This window comes from Enoplosus armatus, chromosome 14 (genome assembly GCF_043641665.1).
Source record: "Enoplosus armatus isolate fEnoArm2 chromosome 14, fEnoArm2.hap1, whole genome shotgun sequence".
NCBI classification, from domain to species: Eukaryota; Metazoa; Chordata; class Actinopteri; order Centrarchiformes; family Enoplosidae; genus Enoplosus; species Enoplosus armatus.
In genome coordinates, this window is record NC_092193.1 from 13,394,164 (window position 1) to 13,420,199 (window position 26,036).

At 41.7% G+C, this 26,036-nt stretch overlaps 2 protein-coding genes across 3 annotated transcripts in view; both read left to right on the top strand.

Annotated features, from left to right (window-relative positions):
- The window catches only part of LOC139296514 (glypican-1-like), a 63,838-nt gene extending 51,526 nt beyond the window's left edge, over positions 1-12,312 (top strand). The window contains exons 6-11 of the mRNA XM_070918928.1: positions 3,488-3,653; positions 3,835-3,965; positions 6,578-6,706; positions 7,213-7,346; positions 8,108-8,283; positions 8,791-12,312. Coding sequence (XP_070775029.1) covers positions 3,488-3,653; positions 3,835-3,965; positions 6,578-6,706; positions 7,213-7,346; positions 8,108-8,283; positions 8,791-8,996 — 942 coding nt within the window. The 3' untranslated portion in view covers positions 8,997-12,312. The remainder of the gene's footprint in view (positions 1-3,487; positions 3,654-3,834; positions 3,966-6,577; positions 6,707-7,212; positions 7,347-8,107; positions 8,284-8,790) is intronic.
- A 12,646-nt stretch (positions 12,313-24,958) lies between these two features.
- LOC139296477 (ephrin type-B receptor 1-B) overlaps positions 24,959-26,036 on the top strand; it is a 153,778-nt gene continuing 152,700 nt past the window's right edge. For both annotated transcript variants that reach the window (XM_070918883.1, XM_070918884.1), the window contains exon 1: positions 24,959-25,079. In XM_070918883.1, coding sequence (XP_070774984.1) covers positions 25,019-25,079 — 61 coding nt within the window. In that variant the 5' untranslated portion in view covers positions 24,959-25,018. The remainder of the gene's footprint in view (positions 25,080-26,036) is intronic.

A 26,036-nucleotide genomic window follows, 5' to 3' on the forward strand; every position in this document is an offset into this window, starting at 1 on the left:
CTCACTCCTCATCATTCCATCATTCCCCTCCAATGGTGATGCACATTTCCCCCATTTCCTCACTGGTGCCATTTTGTTGGTGCTGAAAGACAGTGAGCGATGTGTTCATTAAACCCGGCTGGCTGGGGAAAATTTGTAAATAATTAGCACAGCTTTTACAAAATTACAAAATGTCATCCCAGCGCTAATGCCAGGGCACCGGAGCCGCTGCCACTCTGAATGAGGTCATGGACTGCCTTCTGCCCTATTTGCACACACTCATCCAAAGTCGTAAGAGGGGAAGAGCGAGAACACACTGTGTTGCGAGAATAGGACACACTTGGTCAGTCACTACAAAGGGGCATTTCCAAGCTACGTCCATTGAACTGTGCACGAAGGCAGAGTGTCTCATTTTTCTTTGAGTCATCCAAGTCGAGGCCTGTTTGCTACAATTTGACTGAAAGAAGCACAGACTTCGACCAACTGTTCAATTTCATATGCATAATTTGTGTGTCAGTCTGTGTCGCTGTCTTCCCCCAGCACAGAATGAGCACTGTGCTGTGATGGGAACAAATGAGACAGTGAGAAAAGGAAGATAGAAGATAACAAGAAAACTGACAAACTCCAGCGTACTCTCGTGTTCCTGTCTTACTCACTCAATCCTTTATTCTCCTTCCTAAATTGTACTCCAACATATCTGTTGAGATTTCCCAGAGCTGTGCCCAGCACTGTCCTCTGTCTCCTTTCAGTGTGAATATCCTGGTATACTAATTTGGATCTTAGCTTTCCCTCCTTTGCCCTGTAATTCTATCTTCGATTGATTGGGCCCTAATGAGACAACCGCCCCTATTTATAGCTATGTATTGCCACTTAAAGGGCCCAGTGACTGAAGATGTTTACCGCGCACTGCTCAGGGAGGTATTACACTGCTTGAGTGTAAAGCTAGAGAGAATAAAACGAAAATTCTCTCTGCGTATGTTTGTGCTCCAAATGTCTTTCCATGGAAGTCTTGTGTTTGCTACCAACTTAGAAGAAACATGACATCCCTGCTATGTTTTAGTTGGATTGGCCATGAAAAAGAGGATCTGTAGTGAAAGGTGATGAAAGAGTATCGTGAAAGGAGACAGGGAACACAGCAAAGCAGAGCACAGAGACGCCAAGATGCTCGGGAAAACTGAATAATTTGAGAGATGTTTTTGTAAGACAGAAGGAGAGAACTCAACAGTAAGACGCAGTCTTTCTGTCTGGTACAGGATTAATTCCTCCGTTGCTTCACTCCGGGCTGCACCAGTTGCTGTGTCCTTAACTTTTTTTTGGACTGTTGTATTCCCTCGAGTAGGGGAGTGGAGGAAGTAGGCCACGCGCCACATACTGTAGCTCGCTCTGGAGGCAAGGAGTCTGGATCGGCTCGCTCTATAACACAAGGGGGGGGGGGGGGGGGGGGGGGGTCGCTCATATATCCTTACTAATTACAGAGGAAAGACGAGCAGAGAGAGAGGGAGAGACAGAAGAGTCTTATGCTCTGGGTAATTGAGATGAGATTTTTCACTATTTTCTGACATTTTAATAAAAAAAAAATTCAGTTTATAAGAAAAATAATCAACAGATTCATGGATAATAAAAATAATCCTTAGTTGCAGCTCTACGTCCATGAGTTTTACTACTGTTTTGAATTTGACAGCCCCTCCCTCACAGTACCTGGTGTGTCACAGCTCCAAGGTTACAGAGGACGTTGTCAACATCAACTGCCAATTAGCACCATGGAGGAGTTACACACTGTTTCATGTCTGTTGTGTGAGGCCTGGGATTCCCAGCATTAATACTGTATGGGTAATGTAACAGAAACTAGATTAATGACTGTCTCCTTAATAAGTATTTCATTAACATCACCCTGGGTTTTTTTTTTACTCCCCTGCCAGCGCCCTTTGGTGAATCTGGTTGCTTTTTTAAACTTCCCCTATCTCTCTCATTTTCAGTCTTTTTCTCCACTCATCCCTGAACACTCCCTTCCCTCACTCTTCTCTCTCACCAAAAAAGCATTCGTCTGACTCATCCCAGGCTAATGAGTGGTAGGGTAAGGATAGGAGGAGGGGAGAAAAGGAGGGCAGGAATGAGGATCTGACTCATGTCTCATATGACTTGAGATTAAGCCTGGGAATGTGGTTATTGCTTTTCTGTGTCACTTATTTCCCTTTATACTGTCCTCCTTGTGCAACTGGCAATAATTACCAAAGTCTATTGATCTCTTTTATACGTCAGAGATGCATTTACTAATTTAGGCTTATTATGCATTTTTTTTTAATGTAGTATAAGATTTAATTTAGAGTTGAAACAGTGTCAAAATAAATGTATTTTCCCTTATGTGGATCAAGTATGATTAGATTAAATTTAATGATCCATGTGGGGAAATTGGGTTTATATACCCATAAATAGTCATTGAATACAGCCAAGAAGAAAAAAGACTAAAAACAGAACACAATGAAGGTTGTTGTTGAAAGAGCAAATATGAAAAGAGCTCTAAACTGCATACACTGCTAAGATGCACCATGAAGGATAAGTGCCACAGAGGATCTGCCTTTGTTAGTGCTGATTATATTTATCAAGGGACAAGGCTACTGTCCACGGTCTCAAAATGGTCATTTTTATATCCAGTTATGTTGAGCAGACTTGAATTTTTACTAGTAACTGACAGGTCTGTAGAGTGTTCAAAGTGTCTATGATTTGTTTTCCCACCTGATCCATATTGTTGTCCTATTTCCACTGTATATTTGTTAAAAGCTGGTTTTAACTGTGACTTTGCTGTTGGAAGAAGAGTTTCCAGGAAAAGCATCAGGCTGGCCCAGATGTCAGCTTAGAGAAGCTTTGTATGCGTAGCTGGGCTCGTTCCACCTCTCTCTCCCTCTCTCTCTCACACACACACACACTTCCTGAGGTTTTGTATGCATAGCTGTACTCTCTTGTGAACAGAGCTTACTGGTATTAACCCAGTTTCACTTTCCACGCACCAAGGCCCTTTCCTGGGGGAACAGCCTAGTGGGATGGAGAGAGAAATGGAAGAGGCAGGAAGGATGGAGTGAGGGACTGAGAATACTTATATGAATGTCAGGGCCTTTTCATCGCATGTGAAAACAAAAAGCGAATTCTCCCAAAGTGGTTTCCAAGGAAACTGTGCTGAATGAAAGTCTGGTGCAAACTAAAAAAAGGTCACCATGGGAGGTGACCTCCCACGGTTCTGCAACTGTCATTGTCTGGCTAAAGACATTTCCATCTTCATATCTTATAAAAATTGAACACTTTTGTAAAACAAATATTTCATTCTCCTGCACAGCAGCAGCAGCAGCAGGGTGTTTAACAGTTAATATGGTCAAATCTACAGTTTGATCAACTGCTGCTATCATTTGTATTTTTACACTATTTTCACACTATTAGATCAAAGATGCTTGACAAAACAGTCGTTTTTCATCCAGATGGTGTATGTATGTTTATTTTGGTCTGTGCTCTACCACAGGTGCAACTGAGCCAGGAGTGCATGCGGGCCATGATGAGGATGACTTACTGTCCCCACTGCCGCGGCATGGCCTCTGCCAGACCTTGTGCCAACTACTGCAGCAACGTCATGAAGGGCTGTCTGGCCAACCAGGCTGACCTCAACACCGAGTGGAGGCATCTGGCAGGTTGGGAGCACACACACACATTCACACGTGCATCCAATTCAGCCATATGTTTGCTCAAAGGTTCACCCGACACATGATTTTTGACTTTGAGCAGTGAATACAGCAGAATCGTTCTACCACTGTACTACATATGAAACATTTCACACTGTCTTTCCGCAAACTGTACCTCCTGTCTTTGTAGAAACAATGATGCAGGTGGCAGGACGCTTTGATGGCCCATCTGGTGTGGATAGCGTGGTCCTTTCTCTCCCCTATCGCATATCAGAAGCCATGTTTACCATGATGGAAAACATAAAGACAATCAACAGCAAGGTCAGAGCACACACTGGTACATACATACAGCTCTATACAGCTGACTAAACCATGTAACCTGTTTTTACTACACAGAATACAATGAAGATTTCAGGAAAACAACATCAAATGATATTGTGAGCTGAACCACAAGGTTGCAAACATAAGTCAAGTAGAGAGCTGCGCAGATGTGTAACATAAAAAACACCCTCAACATCATTGGAATAAACTGTATTAGTAGGTGTGATGGTCTTGCTTCAGTCATGACCAAAAATGACCTGTTTCCTTGATTATTAAAGCAGTTCACTCTCCACGACTCTGACAATTTACTAATGGACAAGAACACTCTGTTCTCTCAGAAAAGCTTCTTCTGAGAGGAAACTAACAGGTGAGGTGCAGAATGTGTGTCATTTTAAATAAGGCAGTTGTTGCAGCTTATGTCTTGTGAACATGTTGCTCTAGTCATAGCAGAATGATTACCCAATCTAAAAAGAAAGAAGGTTAAATTATATCGGAAATATATTTTTAAAAAAGCTAAACAGATGCTTTTTTTTTTTTGCTGCAAGCTGCAGAAAATGTAGCTACAGACGAGGGCATCCATCAGCCAGTTCATGGCAGCTTCATGGCATATACTGACATGTCACCACTCTAGTTAGTCTTAAATATACAGTATATCCTTTTTTCCTGCTTGAAGGAAGTCAATCAAAGTAAAATTGGCAAACATATATCTATAAAATGGTTGGAAATATGTCTTAAAAGGCTGTGGTCATACAGCACATAAACACACACAACTTTCTGTCCAAACAGTTTTTTTTTTCAGAGGAGAGATTTCTGTATTTGTGTTCCTGTCTCTTCTCTTCTCAGTGGTTTGAGGTGGGTTTGGCTCAGTTGAAAAAAGAAAAAATGATGCCATGCACTTCCATGCGCCAATCAGGATTTAGCAATGTTGGAATCGAAATGAAATGACAGTCGTGGGATTGTTTGCTCATGTAGCCAGGCGACTGTCAATCAAATTTGCTCAAAGCACATCTGCATTGTCATGAAGCAGATCAGCTGATTGTTGCTTATTTAGTCATGAATATTTAATATTATAGAGAAATACTAAAGATTTGAAACTAAGTTTTCATGGGCTTTAAAATATTCATATCACCCGGCAAAGCAATAGAAATAGTAGTAAGGAAGTAAGGAATTCTTACTGTCTCAGAAAATGCCACTGTTAAAACTCACACATATCATCAGTTCAAAGCCTGTGTTCCTTCACACTGTGCTACCCTATTTCCCCCAACATTCATTTGTTTGTACACCTATCCTACCACTAAATGAATGCTGTTGCAATGCTTTACATACCTGATTTAAAATAAAAGGATGTTAGTCATGACAGAGCCTGCAGGCCAAGCGTTTACTTCACTGTTTAATGGTGTTTGAGCAACAGTTTTATATGATCCTTAAAAGGCACTGGCAGCAATGGAAATCTGAGTTATTCAGTGAAGGTGGAAAACACTGTAGATGGTGAGAGGAAAGACAAAGCTTCCTCTGTGCTGGTCTGCTGTTAAAGAGTCTGGCTGGTTTGAGGTGAGCCATAGCCTGGCGGACTGCCTCTGACCTGGTTCAGCATGGTAATCACACACAGCTTCAGCCTCTGATCTTCATCTCTAGGGGAAAGAGCTGTGTTGATCCCATTGAAGTCAATTCATGTCTGTGGTCTAGTATTATGGTAGACGCAGTGTAGGACGGATTATCTCCTATTTACATAATCTGTTGACATCAAAAGCCATATGTTGTGTTATGCACTTTTCCCATAAAAAGTATACCAAATACAGATAAAAGTGATTGCAGTATGCATAAGTAAATGTGCTTGAGGTGTATCTGCCACTACTCGTCGTAACAGTCAACGCCATATTTTTAATGTCCATTATTCAATTTACATTGAACCACACAACACCAACGAGTTATGCTGACAGACACGACTGAAAGCTTAAGACAGGATTATTTTATAGCTATGTGTGAAGGTTCAGAGGCTTGAGGCTCCTCTGAGCAGGCCAGATTGGATGACAGATTGACTGCGGTCTTACTGTATTCCCTGGGCTCCATTTATAAAATGTCAGCCCCATAGGGACAAGTAGTACTTTCTGAGATGTGAATCATTCTGCTGGAGCGATGCTGTGATTGACTGTTGTGGTCATGCAAATAACCAGCACCACTTGTCACTGTTGATTTTCAAAGGTAGAAATTTGTGTGTACTAATGCTCAAAGGTTCTTTGTGTACTTATAGACAAGTTGGTCCAACAAACACAGTGTTTTGCTGATGCAGTATGAGTATGGGTTTATAGGATTCTATTCAGAGAGCTAGTTCAAGTGTTAGATTTCAGTCTTGTTAACACCAACACCAATAAAGATGCTGAGTTTGAACTACATATGGTAGGAAAATAACGTTTATAGAACAAGTCTAGAGCCTTACAGTTAAAGTTACCAGTTGTAGATGGAGACGAATTTGATGATAAAGCACTTAGTTCTGTTTGGGCCTTTTGGTGTTTGAAAAGCGTAAGATTTTAACTTTTGTCAGTTTCCTCATTTCACCCTTTTGTTAACTTGTTCCCCTCTCTCCATTTATGTCTTGTCTTTTCTTAACCCAGTTGTTCCAGGCATGTGGCAACCTCAGAGATGCAGGAACCAGCAGCACCGGAGTCGACGACATCATGAAGAGAGGGAAGGTTACAGTAGAGGACAAGTTGGGATCCAGCTCTAACAAAATGGAGAAACTGGTTAGTATTACCTGGCTGAATGTGTGTCCTTGTTTTTGCTTTCTGATGGTCTAATCTGGCCCATTCATATTGATGGTTTATGATGCAGGAGCCATTGCTCATCATGGGCAATTAAACCCCTTTTGCTGTTCATTTCACCTTTACACAGATGACCATGGGGTGATTAGATGGGAATGAATGCTTGGATGGATGAATGAGTCAGATGACTGAGCACTGCAGTTGGTTATTGAGGTTTTTTTTTTGTTTGTTTTTTAGTTTATCAAATTTATTGCAGAAAATACATTCATTTAAAAAAGAGAAAAGCTGCTTTGTACTAGATTTAGCTACTAGCTAATTTCCATCTGTAGTCCCTGGGCATGTGAAAAGAAACAATAAAACACAGAGCAAAAATCATCTCCACAGGAAGCACGGGTTTTTCTTACCCTCCCGTTTGAGTCTGCCATCATGCTATGATTTGGGGCAAAGTGTAAAAGCTCATGAATCTGCTCCTATCAATTCTGCCTCAGGTGTCTGATGTAACCATGAGACTGAGGGACTCGCAGCCATACTGGATTTCTCTCCCAAGTATTCTCTGCAGTGACAGAGTGGCCACAGGAACAGGAGCCGAGGATAAGTGTTGGAACGGCATGAGCCGTGCCAGGTAGGGCATATAAACTGATAAAGAAATGTATTTCAAAATAAGATATGAAATAACAAACATGGACATATCTTACAAATGTTTTTTCTGGAATACAGTCAACTGAATATACAAACTATTGAATGAGAAGTCCCAGCCATCCAATATCTTATATTTTATATAATATTTTATCTTTTAAATAATGGATACATGGTATTATAATTAATCTTTTATATTAAAGCTAGACTGAGCACATTTTGACAGAAGACATTTTACAATATTCCACTTACAAATGAAAACTTGAATTCATGAACAATAAAACACGTCTGCATTCAATGAACTCTGGTGTTTCAGCCTTATTTGGTCTGGTATGACCAGTAGCTTGAAGTGATTATTGTTAGCTACTTCACAAATGTAAAACAAGAAGAAAACACACCATACCTCACCAAGAGACATATTGGCTGTTTCCTGCTTGTGGTCCCATTCCATTGTCTCTCAGTCTGTTTTCCTCTTCTAATTCGTTTAACAGCCGTTGGCAACCAGCATTTTACAGTATAGGTACATTATGTGTCACCACTCTTAGTCTGGTGACTTAATGATGAAGTCTTTAAAGCAACTGACTCCACATAATTCTGGGAAAAGAAGGAAATTCAATGTGCTTCGTTGCCACTTTTGGCTACAGTGGCCACTGTTCATCAAAAGTTATGTAGTCTCCAATTAACTGTGATGAAATGAGGAACATTTGCATGTGTTTCACATGTTAAACAAGTGTCGATGTGTGCCAGGTACCTTCCCGAGGTGATGGGTGATGGCCTAGCCAGTCAGATCAACAACCCTGAAGTGGAAATCGACATCACCAAGCCAGATATGACAATACGCCAACAGATAATGCAGCTGAAGATCATGACGCACCGCCTGAAGAATGCTCTCAATGGCCAGGATGTGGACTTTCAGGACACCAGTGAGTACTTCTACCATAACAGCCCACAAGTTTCTAAAGGACATTCACAAGAGTCTTCATCTCAGATGACTCACTGATGATTATAAGCTTTTAACAAGTTCTAGATTTAGGGAATTAAACAACTCTTTTCATGTTCATCTGAGGAGGCAGCACACTACTGGCTTAGTTTGTACAAACTCTGGCAAAATGGCAAAAGCAGTACGTTTGAAATTAAGATGAAGGTATAAAAATGCTTTGCCTAAATCAAAGTGCCTTTTTGAATTATTTAGGTCATATTTTGTACCACGTTATGTAAGTAACACAGGCTGATGCTGGCGGTAAAATTCTCATACTTTTTCTGGGCCCTGCACCTGGACAGCAAATACTGTATGTGCACAGTATGTTTAATGTATATGAGTATGTGGCAGCGGTCTTAACGTTTCAATTCTATGAATATATAGGCAACACCCTGTATAAACCTTATGTATGTTGTACCATGAAGCTCATGTGCTGACCCTCTGTCTATAGGTGATGATGTCAGCGGCTCAGGAAGTGGCATGTGCGCCGACGATATGTGTTCCCGGGGCCCACGCCTTGTTGTCCCCGTCACCGACCGACCCATACTCTACCCCTACCCTCCAGAAAACAAGAAGGTGAAAGCCTCGGCCAACCAGAGCCTGCCCTGCGTCACCATTTACCTGCTTTCACTGCTCACTTTGCTGCTCCGGCGATAATTGACGGGGGAATCTACCAACTGGGACTGAGTTTGGGACATGGGGGTTGGGGAGAGTCTGAAAGGGGATGAAGGAGAAGCTGGGGGTTAGTTACTTTGCCAAAACTAAATAAGAATAAGGAAACAACAAAAAAAATAAAAATCACTTGGATGGACCTTTTGGTTTTGGATTAGAACAAAATGGAATTACGAGTATCCATAAATGTTTCGGTTCTGCTCTTTCTTTTCTTTCTTGCTATATTATGACATCATTAGAGCTGGTCTTTTCGCATCTTCTAATGTTTTCTTTCAGGTGTTTGGGTTCTCTGAGATTATATCTGTACCTAAGACGTGTATATTGTTAACGGTATGTTGGTGTTGACACCACAGGGAGAGGGAGAATGGGGCTTTGCAGTGGCGCTCAGATACGCATATTTGTTATTCCACTCCTTTTAAAACAGCACTTATGTTCAGTAGAATTATTTATTTATTAATAACTTACAATAGACCCCCAGAGTGGTTTAATCACTCTCCGATATTTATAGAAAAAGTACACGAATTACAAATTTAAATGAAATAAAACATTGAGGACTTATAAAGGAGGATAATCTGAACAGCACGACCGACCAGACCTCTTAATGCATTAAGTCTCAAAATATCATTACAGTTACATGCGCTCTCTCACAGTGAGGATGAGAGCACTCCGCGTCAGCACTTTTTGCCATTTCATCATGTAAGCTGTAATAATAACCGTGATCACATTCACAATGACATGTGGGAGTAACGTGACCCGTCCGCCAATCCATCCATCCGCTCATCCCCACATTCACTCTGCCCTCTCCCCCCACCCCCACCCCTCCGCTGAGGCAGATCTCCCTCTCTCTCCAGACCCTGCTGGCTGTGTAGGATCAACTCGAGAGTCTGGTGTAAGCAAAACACATGCTAGGGCCGTGCCAGGTCTCAGATGACAGCAGCTTCCCACTATAGAGCACTGTATGTGGAATGGGAATGGTGTCGGTTTAAGATTGCCCTCACAGCAAAAGGATTGACAGTTCAGGTTTTTCGGAAACGCGTAGCAGAAGAGAAGCAGAAACACTGCTGTCATGTAGCGCTTTTTTTTCAGTATTCTTTTTATGTGCACAGCAGAGCAAAAATATAATATGCATCATTTTGTGTGCTCCCTGCAAAGGCCCAGTGCTCCTGTGAATAGCATCATAATTGCAACTAGCAGTGTCATACGTATTTTTCTAATTGCAGCAATGGTCCATATCACAGTAAAAGCCACACCATGTACGTCTTTGAATTGTACCACTATTTCTATGGCAGACACAACAGTGTACATATTTTCTTTGTTGTTTTCTAGAAAAAAAATAGCCAATTAGGTATCGAAATTTTATAACAGCCACCTCATTATGCTATAACTCTTATTTCATTCATCATCTGTCATAGTGTATCCGTATCTGCCTTCCATTTTTCTGCAACTTTTCTATATCAGTGCCTCTTTCTTCCCACCCCCTTCTACCCTTCTCCCCGCTCATCAGTTATAATGACCTTTAAAACGTTCCTCATGCTTCTACATGATGGCAAGGCAATATGACAATGACACAGTGCTTCATTATGTGTCAACCTTACTGGGAATGTTGTGGGAACACAGTGGTAAGGCTTTTTCCTGATGAGAAGCTTGCTGGGGAGGAAACACACATACCACATTTTAATTCAAAGAAATGTCAAAGCTCTCGTTTAAGAACGCCTTGTGCAGGATGATGGGACAATGTGTGTGACTGTGTGAATGTGTGTACTTGTCTTTGATAGATAGAGCAAAAGAGGGACGGACGATAGAGCCTTTATAAATCGTATTTGGATGGCACAGAAATGAAATGTATTGGACTAACATCATATGACGGAGTGCTTTTCATACTGACAGCAATGGAAGATTAATATAGCTAATTTTTCAAAATTGGGATTTTCAACCTACTACTGTAATAACTCTGTATTGATGGTATCTTTGCTTGCCAGTATTGCATGTGACAGATAGATTTAATGTGGAGGACGGAAATGGACATGCTTTTTAAATTACATCATAGCTTCAGTTGCACACTGGGACAATCCACTATAATTCATTTTATGACCGTTGATAATACTGCAGATCCAATGAAGTAGTTGGGGGCTCTGTCAAAGTTTGAGGACATCTGTTAGATACTTGGTTAATACTTGGTTAATTACTGCTCTGAAAATGGGTGCGGTTGTTGTCATATGTGTTACCTGGTTATCATGATGGTATTTTCCCTTCTTTCTTTTTTTTACATGCTTTATTAATGAATGCCATGTTTTCCGTACGATGTGTGTTTGTGTCTATGCGTGTGTCTGTCTTTCTGTCGGCCCCTGGTTAAGAAATCTGCCTGTGACTGCCTTTGACACTTCGTCTAGGGTTGTGGGTCACTTTTGAGATTAAAAAAAAGAGAGATAATGGTAATAGATGTTCCAATGAGGGGAGAAATACACATTTTGAACAAAGAACAATTAGCAAGAGCATCATGTGGGATCTGAATATGAATGTGAAAGTACACATCAAGCCCAAGCCCTGTAAAGAATGAGAAATGACTCCAACTGTGATGGTGACATTCCAATTCAAAGACGACTTGTAACTCACAACTTCAGTTTCAATGACTGCCTCACAATGTCATCGGCTGAAATTTGCACAACCCCCCCCCCCCCCCCCCTCCTTTCTCTCCTCTCATTAATTTGTTGCTCAAAGTCCCCCTCCCTTTTATAAAACCTGCACTTTTATGAGGCCAATAAATGGCATTGTCTGCACAAAGACATCACAAGATGGTCGATCAATACAGGAGTCAACACCTTCCAGAGACGACTATTGATTGGGGATGTGTGTATGCAGATAGATATGGCCCAGCAAGACGTCTCCTGTTCAACTGTGGTGAAACAGTGTAAACACAAAGCCCCTGTGTGTGAGATGAGGCAGGAGAAAGGTTTGTCCAGACTGCTGATCTCAAAACAGTTTGTGCACCTCAATCCTGCCCTCATCTCATTAGGTGGCAGAAATGCAAAGCTGATTTATCCCACCGATTAAAGATGGCTTTGTTCTACACTGAGTTGAATATGAGAGGAATTTCTTAAAGGTGCCAGTTTATGAGTAAAAAAAAAAGTACTTTAAATTTTCTTGTTTTTATTTACTTTGGTTTTTGTCGTTATCGGAAATCTATGGAGAGTTTGTGCTTATGGTGAAGATAGATGCCAGAAAGAGGTTGAAAAATACAAATGTCTCATTTGCTGTTGTACCTGAAATCTTGTGTCAATTATATACATTGTAAGATTTTCAACATGCCTGTGTCCTGTGTCTTTAATTGTGGGTGTGTTTTTTGACAGAGAAAATGAGAAAAGGGGTTAAAGATTATATATTGTTTTATCATAACATCTGGTAGATCTTTTTAACTTATATTCTCAAACCACTTCACTCACACAAACCACTTGCAGATCCGTTGTATCTCGGTTTCATAGGAAAAGGAAGTGTCTGCTTCTCTTCAAATTCTCCATCCCATCTGCCCAAGTTGTTTCCCAGAGCGCACCGGGGCACACTGCCACCTAAAAAGGGCCAATGTGCTCCAGTGATGATGTCAGGGGTGACAGCTGCTGTCTGGTGTTGCCACACAGCAACAAAAACGCCACATGTTCAGAGCACACTAAGTGCTTTGTCTTGTTCTGTGTGTAGACAATGGAATGATCATCCCCCTCAGGATGGTTTTAACAAGGTGTACTTGACCATGATCCTATGGGAGACTGAAATGCCACACTTCACATGCAGCTCTGCTATATACAAAGTGCTCTAAATATGTGAATATAAGATAAGGACTTTGTGGTTCTAGTGCAGAGCTGCAATATCTCCAAGCCTCTTATGGGGCTGCAAATTATAGGAGTGAAAAATACCAGGAGAAAAGTCAACATGCAGTTGAGTCAGGGCAGCAATGTTTAACAAAGATTATGAATATTAACGCATGTCGCTATAAATCTCAAGTGCCACCCTCTCTGTCTCTACACAGTGCCGACCTTGTTCACACCAGCATCTGTGTGATGTCACAAAATGAGGATTCAAAGACAAACTCAAGCTGTGTCTGAAACAATCCCAGCTCTCAAATTGCTTTTAAAATCAGTCTCATACCTAATTGTATCTACTTTTAGTCAGTGATAGGATGCATTTGTGTCCCTACAGTGAGAGAATTGTATCATTTAATTTCACTGAAATTATTAGTCATCTTTCCGCAGTCCTGCTCCTGTACACACATTCACATTCACTCAGCTATCGATTGTGTCTGAAACTTTTCACCTTCTTTCTCACTCACAACTGCACAAATGCACACGAGTTATTCTCAGCCTTTTGGCTTTCAGCTTGCCCTTTGGTTCACAGCAATTTTAAGAGCGACTGCTTGGCAACCTTAGATGGTCTCTGTATTGGAAATATCAGCTCAGCAGGGCAAAACACTTAAGTAAAATGTCTTCGGCTCAACACACCCTGAACTGCCTTCATCTTCAGGCTCCATCATGTCTTATGGTAACATGCTAACCAGGATTGTGCACTGGTTAGCATGTGCAAAGATATTATTCGCATAAATGTAATGAATAGAGGGTAATGACGCACTACGTCAACTTTTGAATACATTTCCATTTCAGTATGAGAGCAACTTATTGGGCAGCTGAATTAGTTAAAAGAAATGAGAAAATTGGCTTTCTGTCTTATTCCCTCCTCGGCATCAGGTGCCATGGTAAACCTACCAAATCTTTTAACGCTACGTTGCAGTAAGTGACTGTTTGATAAAATAAACATGGTATTTGGAGTAGTTATCCTATTGTCTCTGCTGCTTCATCTCATCTATTTGAATTTGGATTACACAAAGAATGCATGCAGGTTTACACATCAAAAGGCCAAAAATCCAAAGAGAGAGAGAGATCCCCTGTAATTTTTAACATCAGTGTCAAGTCTGGAAACTCAGCCAAAAATACCCAGAGGCAGTCTGTTCTCCATCTAAATCTCCCTACATGGCTGTAAATGTGTGCTCTGCTCTTTTGCTCTTTTTTATTCGACATGTTCTCACCTTTTTTTCTCCCTTTGATCTGCTTTGTAATTGAGCTGAAGCCTCCCTGCTCCATGCTCCCTCTCTGCTCCTCTCCCTCACCCTCTCTATTATCGAGCTGTCTGAGTTGTTATATAATTTTACATCAGTACTTATATTTGAGATCAAGGGCTTCACATCGTTGCCTCTGTCAGATGACTAAATATGAGATGGGTCAAACTACAGAAAGCTCAAACAGATGCAGTTCTACCTCCGGCTTGTACAGTACAAATGCACAGACTGCCACCCAGTGGGGAAAGAGCTTTATTACATTTTAAGGAAAAAATTAGATGCTCGAAATGCAAGTTGGGACGAGAGTGATGGGTTATTTATGACATGAAATAAAAATTATAATTATGAGGACAAAACTGCTTTAAAGGCATGAATAACAACCTCTGAAATTTCTGCTGGCATCATAAACCAACAGATCAACTGTAATTGAACAGAAGCCTCAGCTACAGCGGGAGTTCAGTACTATTCTCACATATAATGGATGTAGCATGGCCTGGGCATAACTGAGCGTAACTCACATTCTTGGGAGACCTAGTTATTACTAACAGTTCACGTTTCTTTTATCAGTCTTTCTAAAGAGTATCTACAGCCCGCATGAGGCTTTGGCAGTATGGTTATGACTAAGACTCATGGGATATGTTGTTGTACTTATTTGTTAAATTTATTATAAAGCATAACTAACAGTAACACCATCTAAAACTCGTAGAGTTAAAGTGTCGGGGTGCATTTAGTCCACTCAGCACTGATGCTAGCTGTGTTCAATAGAGTTGATACAAACAGAAGACGCTTTTTAGTTTAGTGTTAAATTATTGTTTCAAAGATTGAACTTTTATTTGAATGTCCATAATAGCTGCTTCACTTGTAATGTCTGTGTTGTAAAGATTGTAGTTTTCTTCATGTTAATAGTTAACTTACATTTTGTTAACATGTATACAATTGCTTGGTCTCTGTTAATTCAGGGGCCTCACTGGTTTGGGTTGTTTTGAACTGTTTTTTTGTAGTTTAGAAACGATTGTGGTGAATTTTCCAAGCAGTGTGCTCAATCCTGACACGGTGTGTTCTACTCGGTTTTTCTCTTTGCAGTTATAACACTGCAAATATTACAAGACACATAAATCTTGTGTTTAAACTCACAAGTAAGTGCTGATCCCATGTCTTCCTCAGTGTTTTCTAGGATGGGCCTCAGACTGACCCTGAAATAAACAGTGGAATATTCAGACTGTTAGAGGATAAATCCTGGTGCCCAAAAAAAAAGGATATTATCCCTTGGTTTTGTGATTCCACAACTGGGCATTTTGGGATGGATTTGGTGCCTACTTGTCACCACTAGGGGTCAATGTTACTTTGTATGATTGAGGTTGTCCTGCAGTGGATGGCTTATGCCAGTGTGAAACAATAGAAGAAGGTAAATATCGTACAGTATTAACACCCTACACATGACAGGCAGTGCCAGACATTACCTTTAAAACATAATCTCAGGTGTAACATGTCATGTTGAGAGTCCTGGTTGGACTCTCTGACGGTGGTGACAGAGAGGAGGATGCTGTCCAAGCTGCGGGTCATCTTGGACAATGTCTCATATCCTCTCCATGACGTACTGGTCAAGCAAAAGAGCATCTTCAGTGGGAGACTCATTCCTCCCAAATGTACAACGGAGCGCCACAGGACATCATTCCTGCCTGTGGCCATCAAACTGTTCAACTCCCCCCTCTGAGTATCAGATACTCAGAATAAACAGACTGGAAATCTTCTACATATACTACCTCACTATTATTTATTCTTAAATGACAGTGCAATACATACATACACGCATATATATTTACATATATATTGTTTTACTTTTATTTTTCACTTAAATATTGTAAATGTGTAAATTTTTATTTTCTATTTCTCATTTTTATATTTTATACATACTTTTATTTCTAAATGTATGCTGCTTTCTAATTTTGAATGGGAGCACCGGTACTGTACAATTTCCCCCCGGGGATCAATAAAGTATTTCTGATTCTGATTGTAGTTCTGGATCTAGAAACTGGAAAAAACAATATGGGAAAATAGGAGAGGATTTTGTGTCAGGCTATAGAAAAAAACAAACTGACAAAATGTTGCTTTTATACATCAAGTTCAACAGATAAAGAATGTGTGCTACCTTAAAAGGTCATTCAACAATAAATCCATAATAATCCTCGAATTGACAGGAAAAAATAAATCACTTCACAGAGGCAATACAATAAAAGGATATTTACTTCTCACATTAAAAATGCAATAACAATTGATTTCTCAGTTAAAGAGTTTCCATGAGGTCATTGACCTCAGCAAACTACATATAACATTAACAAATCAAGTTTGAATTTGTGCCAGAAAAATATGTCCTCAAGTCACAAGGTAGATCATTCTTTTTACATTTCGTCAAATATTGTTTCAAATAAACTTTTACATCTGTCTGTTTGCTTTCAAAGGTATAGCTCATGTATCCCAATGAAGATTTTTTTGGGCATCAGCCTCTTGATTTCCTCCTTCTGTCTGACTGTTTAAGGGTAAGCTTCGTAATGAATGGCAGTGGCGTATCTTTACAGCCAGGTGGCACTGTGGCACCGCCACATGGCTGAACACAGCAGTAAATCAAGTGTTGTTTGGCACCACAGGATGTGTTTTCACTCAATGCTGGGAAGTGTGCTGTGCTCTACCAACAGGCATTCCTTCCTCATGCTGCACACACAAGGAAAAAAGCAACACAAATATATAATTAACACCAATGCTACAGTGTCAACACACTTTTCCAGCAGCTTGGAAGGATTCCTGATGACACTTCATGGATCCAGCTGACATTTGAGCAACCCGCGGGACTTAAGCCATCCACTGTGACCTGAAACAATCTATAATAACCTCTGACCCCTGACCTTCTCAGTTGTCATGTTGCTCCTGGAGTTCAGCTGGGAGAGGCTGGAGCTCTGGAGGGAGGCCAGTCTGCCGAACTTGTCCCTCTGTCCCTCTGTCTGTCTGTCTGTCTGGGGGGACAAAGGAAGAGGACTGAAGCCCTGAGGTGAACTGCGACACTGAAATGAGACACCACACGTATCTCCTTTTAGTTATGCGTCACAGCAAGATATCTCTGAGAAGCAGAAGCAAACAGTAAAGCAGAAGTAAACAGCAACATTTCATAATGTAAAAGTTTCTGGAATTAAAGAACCTGGATAATTAGTAGACCCAAGTAAAGAGTGTGGCATACAGAGCTTTTGAGAGCATCAGTTTCAGGGTTACGTCCTCCTCTTTGGATTGTGTGATCAGGGTTTATGTAGTCTCTACAGTATTTGACACTACAGAGTGTTTACAGTGAATTGGGAATTTGATATTCATCTTGCTGTCTTCATGTCGACCACCTCTTGTAGTATTGTAGTAGATTCTGTTTACTGGTATTTTGTTATGCGCCAAGAAATGATGGAGAATTGATATAATTTTGAAATCTCTGAAAGTCTCCAGCGGTGTCACAATTCTGTACTACAGCACACACTACTTGTATTCTGTATATAATATATGTGTCATAGATTACTGTTTTTACTGTTAGTGAACAAAAAATGTGTACTTTTTGTACTAACAGGAAATTATTAAACTTGTGTGCTATCAGGCATCAACCAACCTGCCACTGGAATGCCACTGACAACTAAACCAGGATTAAAAAATGTTTCATAAAGTGTATTATTTTAAATATGTTACTACCGCGATTATTTATACAATTTATGAGAATTTGATAAAGACGCTGTCACCGTGAAATATTTAAAGTTTGGGAGTTTGGAGATTTAAACGGGAGTGCTGGGGGACTCAGACCCAACGGTCCTTTAAATCTGGTTTTTCATTCCACCTGGGGCGGGCAAGCCCTATCTTCATACACACACACACACACACACACACACACACACACACACACACACACACACACACACACACATATGCATATTCGACAGGCCATCCATCAAGCCCTCAATGAGCTGAGGATCTGGGGAGTGTGGTCTAAATGAGAAATCATTGACTAGGAAACTGTGTGGTAATGGGGTCTGCTTCTGATTGAATAAGGAGATTGAACCAAGAACAGAGAGATGGCTGAGCCACCTGCATTTATGTGGTGAGGGTATAGACTCAAAATAAAAGGGAAAAATGAGAGAAAGAGGCAAACACAGAAAGATTTTAGAGAAGGAGAAATACAGTGAGAGATATGGGATTGGAACTGTTAATTGCATTTCTCACTTGTGCTCATTGCCTCTAACCACATAACACAAAACACTGATTAACAATTAGTAATGGTCAACAAGTCAATGCTGAGTGAAAATGTGTTTTCAGAGTGTGTATTACAGTGGTAATTACTAATATAACACACATTCTGTGTGCAGCACAAGGTTTTGGCATTTAGGATTTGACATGGGCTTGTTGCATTTTTAGTGTGTGTATGTATTTGTGTGTGTGCCCTATCGTTGAGCCTGCAACAGGCCGATAATGCTCCGCGCATCACCTGGCAGCTATGTTTATTGATTGGATGATGCATGCTGGGAGAAAAGATAGCTTTCAAAGGTCAATGTTAATATCAGAAGGTCAACGTGTTAACTTTGCGCTATTGTTTGCTTGCATGTGTGCATGACTGCGTAACTGCTGTGTGGATGTGTGCATGTGTTAAATGAGGTCATTATCTAAATAATAAATGTCCAAGTGCATTGTTGTCCCACGGCCAAGTATCATTTTACACTTTCAGTCCTCTAAGCAAAAAGCTTTGAGCACCGCTGTTATGACATTTATTGATGGCTTGTGCATCTTTTTACAAATTCTTTTGTTTCTTTCTGCTGTCACAGCAACCATCACATCCTCTACCATTCAGGCCACGTGTGTGTGTGAATGCATTGTATGCAGACTTTGTTCTTGGTGTGTGCCTACATGTGCATTTTACATGTGAATGTGGTATGATAGAAACTAAGTTGGATATTTTTAATTAGAATTTAGTGACCGTGTGGTGCAGAATAAAATCACAAATTGGAAAACTAAAAATGAAACCACAACAATCAATTAAAAAAACAAAATGCAGTCCCAAACCACAACCCTCAGCTGGCAGAGCAAGAAATAAGAAAAGACTGTGCAAAATAGCAAAAACAAATCAAAATAGAACTTTAATTAAATTGAATTGAATTCATCTCAATAATGAAATGAATTAGACTTCAAGAGCTTGACACACTGAGGCTTCAGTACAGGGCCAACTCCAACAACCTCCAGTGTTACTAATCTGCATCCCTGTACTGTTCCTTCATTCTTTTTTGATTTTATCTGCACTGATTAGTCATTATGATGTATTCAGAATTCAACTACCAATTAATAATATGAGCATATAAAATGGTGTTTAACCAAATAACTGCCAAAAAACTGTTCACGTGGAGGTTCGTGGATTGTCTATGGAAAGGCTTGTTGCTGGTGGATTTTTTAGGTGTAATGTTTCATTGCTGTGAGAACCACAAACGAAAGCCACCATTTACCATTCACCTCCACTGTATATATTTAGATAAACCAACCCTTTTGGTAAAGTTTGACCTCGGTTTGCATGTAAAACATGTTGTTCCCTCTGTAATAACCATAAAGCCGCATATCTAAATTTGAGTCAGTTACATTTGAAGTTATTGATAAATAGGGTCAATGATTACATTTTTGATGTCTCCTGTTTTTTGCCCTTTTTGATGGTGTCATAAACTCAAGTATTATGTTAATAAGGAAAAACATCATTAAGAGAAGGTAAAATGTTTTACGATAATGAGAAGATTAATGTATATAAGGGATTATTACACTGTTAGCTGCAAAGTTCTACTAAGTTTTTAATGGATGTTCTTATGATAATTACTTGTTGTCGCACCCCTTCCTACATCCACCGGTGAATGATCATCTGAATAAACATTTCAGTCCATCAGTGAGTTCCTCTGTCAGTAGGCACTCTCATCCACTGTGTTCAAGCCAGACTGAAGTGCTGCACTCTTTGTATTCAAATGCGGTACTGAAGTTTCATTTGCTGGGTGCTGCAGAGGTCAGCCTATGACAGGGGATCAGTGTATAGCAGACAGAGGGCAGATTGATTTGAACTCCGTTTTTCTCCCCTTCTCCACCGCCAGATGTTTAGCCCATTTAGCGTGACGGACTCAGGGATGTGGGCTGTTGTGTGTGCGTTCCGTCCATACGTGGCTCCACAAAGCACCGGCCCTGACTGAGGCAGACTGAGGTTGATAGATTGCACTGAACTGTCACAGGCCAGGGAGGGGAGAAAAAGACAGGTCGGAGGAGATGGAGGGATGCATTTTGATGGTGTCCCTGTGAAACAAACAACTAGACGGGGAACAAGTGGGATAGGCTGTCACTGACAGAATGTGATGGGCTGTCAGGCTAGTTTTGTTTTTCCTCATTAACAAGTCCACCTCCTAAATGTTGCTTTTGTAGCCAGAAAACTACTTTATGAGCCTCTCCAGTCGACCGGCCCTTTGTAACATGTTCAGGGATACAAAAAACAATTTACCATGTGTCAAATGTTGTTGTTGTCAAGGCACTTCTTCCGGCAGAGGCGGAAAAGGTTGGTGCATAAATTGAAAGGTGTATTGCACTGGAGGGGGCTGAGGCCACACGGTTAATAGGAAACGTTCTTAAATGCTGAAACGTGAATGAATGACAACCCCATTAACCTCCTCTGTGATTAGAGATTTGTAATCACAAGCACATGAATGCATCCTAATCACCGTGACCAAGAAAAAGAATAAATCAGTAAATTGTTACAGGGTCCGTGCATTGGATTTTGCGTGTTTTCCACACTGTTTTTTGGGACTGGTGGCACCTTTGAGAGATGGATTGGGCGCTTGCTGCTAGAAAATTGTCTGCAACAGAATACCCTGTGGCAGCTGACAGAGCATGGAGTGAGTGAGGAGGGGCACGCACCAATCAGTTATCCATCATTCTGTGTTTGAGTCATATGCGTTTGAGTGTGAACACATGCATACACACACGCAAAAGAGTACATACAAGAAGGAACATAGCCTCTTGTACACTTGTACTTACAGTCAATCTCTGCCTCTCTCGGACACACATGCACACACACACACGCACACACGCACACACACACACTTGACGAGAGCAAGCTATAATGATGCTCTTACTCATTCAATGCTGAGCAGAATCTCCTTATTGTGCTGTTGTGATTAATGGTAGCTAAAGAGCTTGAATCTTGAATAGAATGAATGTGAGCTAACGACTTATTAATCAAACTGCAATACTTAAAACAAATAATGCTTTCACTGCATCTCCGCAAGCAGAAATGGGGTGTAATCCCTCCTCTCTCTCTCTTTCTCTCTCACTTTCCCACACAAAAACATAAACATTTATAAAGTCTATTCTGTATGTGCGTACAGGTATTTTCATGTCTTTTTGCGTAGGTTCATGTGCCTGTTTCTGTCTTTTTTTTCTACAGATGTGTCTTTCTGTGTGTCGCTCTGTGTCAGAGCAGTGCAATGAATGTCTCTGAAGTGTCTGTGTGCTGATAGCAGGGGACAGGTACCATCAGCCTCAGTATCATTGGCAGATTAATGAGAGTGCTGTATTTAGCTCCTGCACTGTCTCCCTGTCTGACCTACTGTCAGAGAGTCGGTCTACTCTTATTTCTTTTTACCACAAGCATAACACTAACCTTCACACTGTTTATTGACGTCTGACTGAATGCGACTGGCTACTAGGCAGTGAGAATTTTTCACAGCTCTATCTACATTTCTAGTCCACTGAAGAAAATTGTCTTTGGAGTTGCTGGCCTTTGCACGTGCAGCCTTTAAAAAAATACATTTCGAAGCAAACTTAACCAACCTCATGCATTCCCCACAATGAACCTATTTTCCCTCGCCTCTCTTGAGCCGTGACCCAGAAAGTACGGCTGTGGCTGGGACTCACTAGTGTGTCCTGACCCTCTATTTGGGGAACACTGGTCCAGAGCACATCTGTATTCAGCCCTGGCTCTGTACTCATATTGTCAATGGCCAGCGCCCAGACTCCTGAAGATGGATGAAGCTAAAGCCCAGCCTAATAACCAGTCCATCCCCCCAGGGTGGGTGTAGCACTGCACTCCTCTGTCACCTGGGTCCCTGCACTGTCTCCATATTGACTTAGGCATTTCATTTTCATGCATTCATATTCATCACCAGACGAACCTTTTCCAGCTTCCATGGTCTCTGGGAAACATCTCTCTCTTTCCTATATATTTCTCATTCTGTACCATTAGAATCATCCAGTTTGCTGTGTATGTCTGCTTGTCACAAACTATACCTCTCCTCTGCACTCCTGTGTCACATATCTAAACAATGAGCCTGTGTCTGAGTAAACATTGCCGTCTCCATAATATGCACTTCGTCTTTTCATCCTAAAGGCAGTTACTATCTGTTCTCAGTGTTGTTGTCAGTGCACAGAATGAGTTAACTCCTTTTTGTATTTCCTGCCTTCGTTTCCATTGAAAAACAGAACAACTGTGATTTTTTTTTCCCAGCAACCAAACGGGAATCAGGAAACAGGAGACAGAGAGGAGAAATGTAAAGGTCATGGCACATTGGTCATGGAGAGGCAGACGTTGGTTGGATGTTTACAGGTCAAAAGCACAATAACTTTAGGGTCAGCTCACAGAGTGCAGCCAATGGAAAAACATTTAATCAAAGGCAAGTCAGAGAATACCCCAACCCGGAGAGGTAGCCTTTTTTTTTATTTTGTCTTGAATCTTGAATGGAAGAAGACAAAATAGGACTGGGATGCTGCACTTGAAGGCTTAACTGCACAGAAGAAATCAGGCCACAGAGAGAATGAGAGGCTCTCTACAATGTGTTTGGGCTCAGTATTGGTATTGGGCTGAGGCTCTTGAGCTGAAGTAGGCAAGCGCTTGTGTGGCTTTGTGTGGATCATTATCAGAGTGCTGTGTGGGGGAGCGACTGCACGCTCATTTGTGTTACTGTCTGCGTGCGTTTGCCAGTGTGTGCATTGTAATGGAGGATGTGCTACAGCAGCAGCACTATTGTTCCTACCTCCCCTCATAGTCTTCCTTCCTTCCCCCCCAGGGTGTGGACAGCAAACAGGGACAGATTGCTTTGTGCTGCTCCTGTATTTGGAGATGACCTGTGGAGTCATAGGTGATGATGACTGGCCGAGTAAAAAATTAGGCCAGGTGGCTATCATAGGCCTACATAGCAGCCAGAAACCAGGGGCCATGCTGTGCTGTGCCATGCCACGCTATAGCGCCACTCCTCACCACACCATTAAAAATGACAAATGCTCTCATCAACTGTTTTCCCAAGTTAGCAACCGCTGCCTGATGCTCCTGAAGCACTGTGTCTGCCCCAGTTCATCTGCTGGCCTCTGCCACAGTTGGAGCAACCATTTATTAAGTGTGAGTCACTTTTCATTTGCAGTCTGTTTGATTTTTGTCATTGTAAAGGTTAGCGGTTGAATCACAAAGGGGCACAAAAGATAGATGCAGTGAAAACCGTTCAGGCTTGCTGAGGAAGAAAAAAGCTGCACATACTGAAAAGTGAAGCGTGGCCTCTTTCAGATCCACACAAACCAAATGTACAATAAAATATAAGCAGTAGGAAACCCTACTGTTCCCCATTCAGTGAGTCCATAGAAAGTAAAACAGGTAAAAAGTATCTGGGCCAGTATGCTGTGAGGGGACAGCACTGAAGTATTAGGCCATCCAGTGGCCCCCGGTAAAATCAGGCCTACTCAGGCTGTAGATTAACAACTCCATCCCAATTCTTCAGCTCCAGGGACTTGGGGGACATATCCAGCTCAAGACAGGTGTATGGTTTTGGGCTACAGGGCGGCAACTGCCCCCTTCGTCTGCTGAGGCAGACCTTGGTCCTCTGTGTCCCTGTGGGGAAAAGCTCATTGTGTGCACCATCTGTTGCAGCACACGCACACACAAAAGGGGTCACAGGGGCAGGGAGGGGTTGATGTGCAATGCCTGTTTAATATAATTGGGAGGTGCAGTTGGATTCGCTAAAGCTATTAAAGAACATTCTCATTGCAAAATGGGGTTTGCACTTGTGTGAGCATAATGGGAGAGTGAGGGTGCCAGACCATGTATTAGGCGTGTTAGTCGGTGTCAACTCATGTGGCAGAGTGGGGTGGGAGAGTTGGCAAACAAACTGTCAGCCTGTCGGTTTGTAAGGAAAATAGAGTAAATTATCTTGCTCAACTGAAACTCTTAATTGTGCAAGACATCCTTGTGATTTTTATAAATGAAAATTTTAATATCTTAAGTCAGGCTAATATTCAATGTAGTACACACTTTCTACTGGGGAAAGTGATCAAGCCATATGGGACATCACAGAGCCTGATAAATTGTTCAACAGCAGCGTTATTTTGAACGTTTAGATCGTCTCCCATGGGAGTATAGGCTTGGCTCTGTGTGTGCTTGGCATGCAGTAGTCGCAGTCAACCGAGTGGTGGCGCTATTTCCCTTCAGTGAAGCGGACGCCGCTTCAAATAGGTCAAGGAAAAGTTTTGTGTTTTGACAATGCGAGGTGGGAGGAGCGGCGGGCTGGTGATTGGTTAGTGAGTTTCAGTTCTCAGTCGGTGATTGGCCGCGGCGCTCTAATGGGGCTGTGAGCAGGCAATGTCGCCCCCCCACCCCCCCCCCCCACCCCACCTCATCCGCCTCCGCCTCCTCCTCCCCGTGCTCCTCGCACCCCTCATCCCCTACACTCTGTTCTTCCCCTGTGCTGATTGTCACACATTGTTTACTACGGCTTGAAATGTGACTCACAACACAGGCTATCTGCTGGAGTACCGCTCTGACAACTGAGGGATTCTCTTGACGCGCACCGTGCGTCTTGGTTATTTGGGGACAGGTTGTGGAGACTACCCTTCTGCCATGACAGTGGATTTGTTTGCGCTCCTATGCGTACTGGTCATCACATCTTCTGCGATGGAAGGTAAATGAGAGTTTGGGATTATGCTTGTTGCAGATGTGGGAACGCTCCTCTCCCAGACGCGCTGCGTTGGGGATGCTTGCAGCGTTTTCTGCCGGGCAGCGCTGCGCCTCTGGCATGGGGATACGGGGATGTCATACACGTGGATCGCAGCAGATCGCCGTGGTTATGCAGCCCTCCCGCTCCGCTGGTTGTCACTGATGTTACTTGTCCATGTGAAGAACGACACTTTGTCTGATTGAAGTGTGTTTAATAGCAGTTTACAAGTGGCTATTTAAGCTCTAAAATCAGTTTTTCCTCACTCTTTAGTCTTCCTCGTTGTATACGGCTGGAGTGCGGGGCAGGAGGAGTCTCCTCTATAAATTGTGTTATTTCAGTTTCTCATTATCCCATGAGCTATGAGTTTTTTCTCAGTGGGAAGCGAAGGTTTCATTGTAAATGCCTGTCAAACCTGCAGGGATTCCCGTCACGTTTTTTCATTAAATTGTACACATGAAATACTATTACGACAAGCCCCTGAGCATCATTCTGTGGTATTTTGAATTGCTGAGACCAACTCTCTTAGATTGTGGATTGCACTGATTGGAAGTCTCCCTCTAACCTGGAATTTATGCTGGGTTGAATTTCTCTTTTTTTAAATTTGGAAATCAGCCACTGTATTAAAACGAAAACGGTCGTCTGCCTCTCCCTTTTTCTCAGACTGTCCCTGTATTTTTTCTCTCCATCCATCTCCATTCTCTTCTCTCTGTCTTTGTCTTTGTGCATCTCCTCCTATTTCCTCTCTTCCTTCCCACCCACATTCATCTGGACAAGCGGTAGTAGTGCCACTAGTAGCTAATATCTCCTCAGTTAAACATGTTTTTCATTTCCGCTGTGGGACCCTGGGGACCGAACGCTGTGCTTTAGCCTCAGGCATTGGCTGCTGGATGGATATATAGTGTCTTCTCTCATTTTATTGTA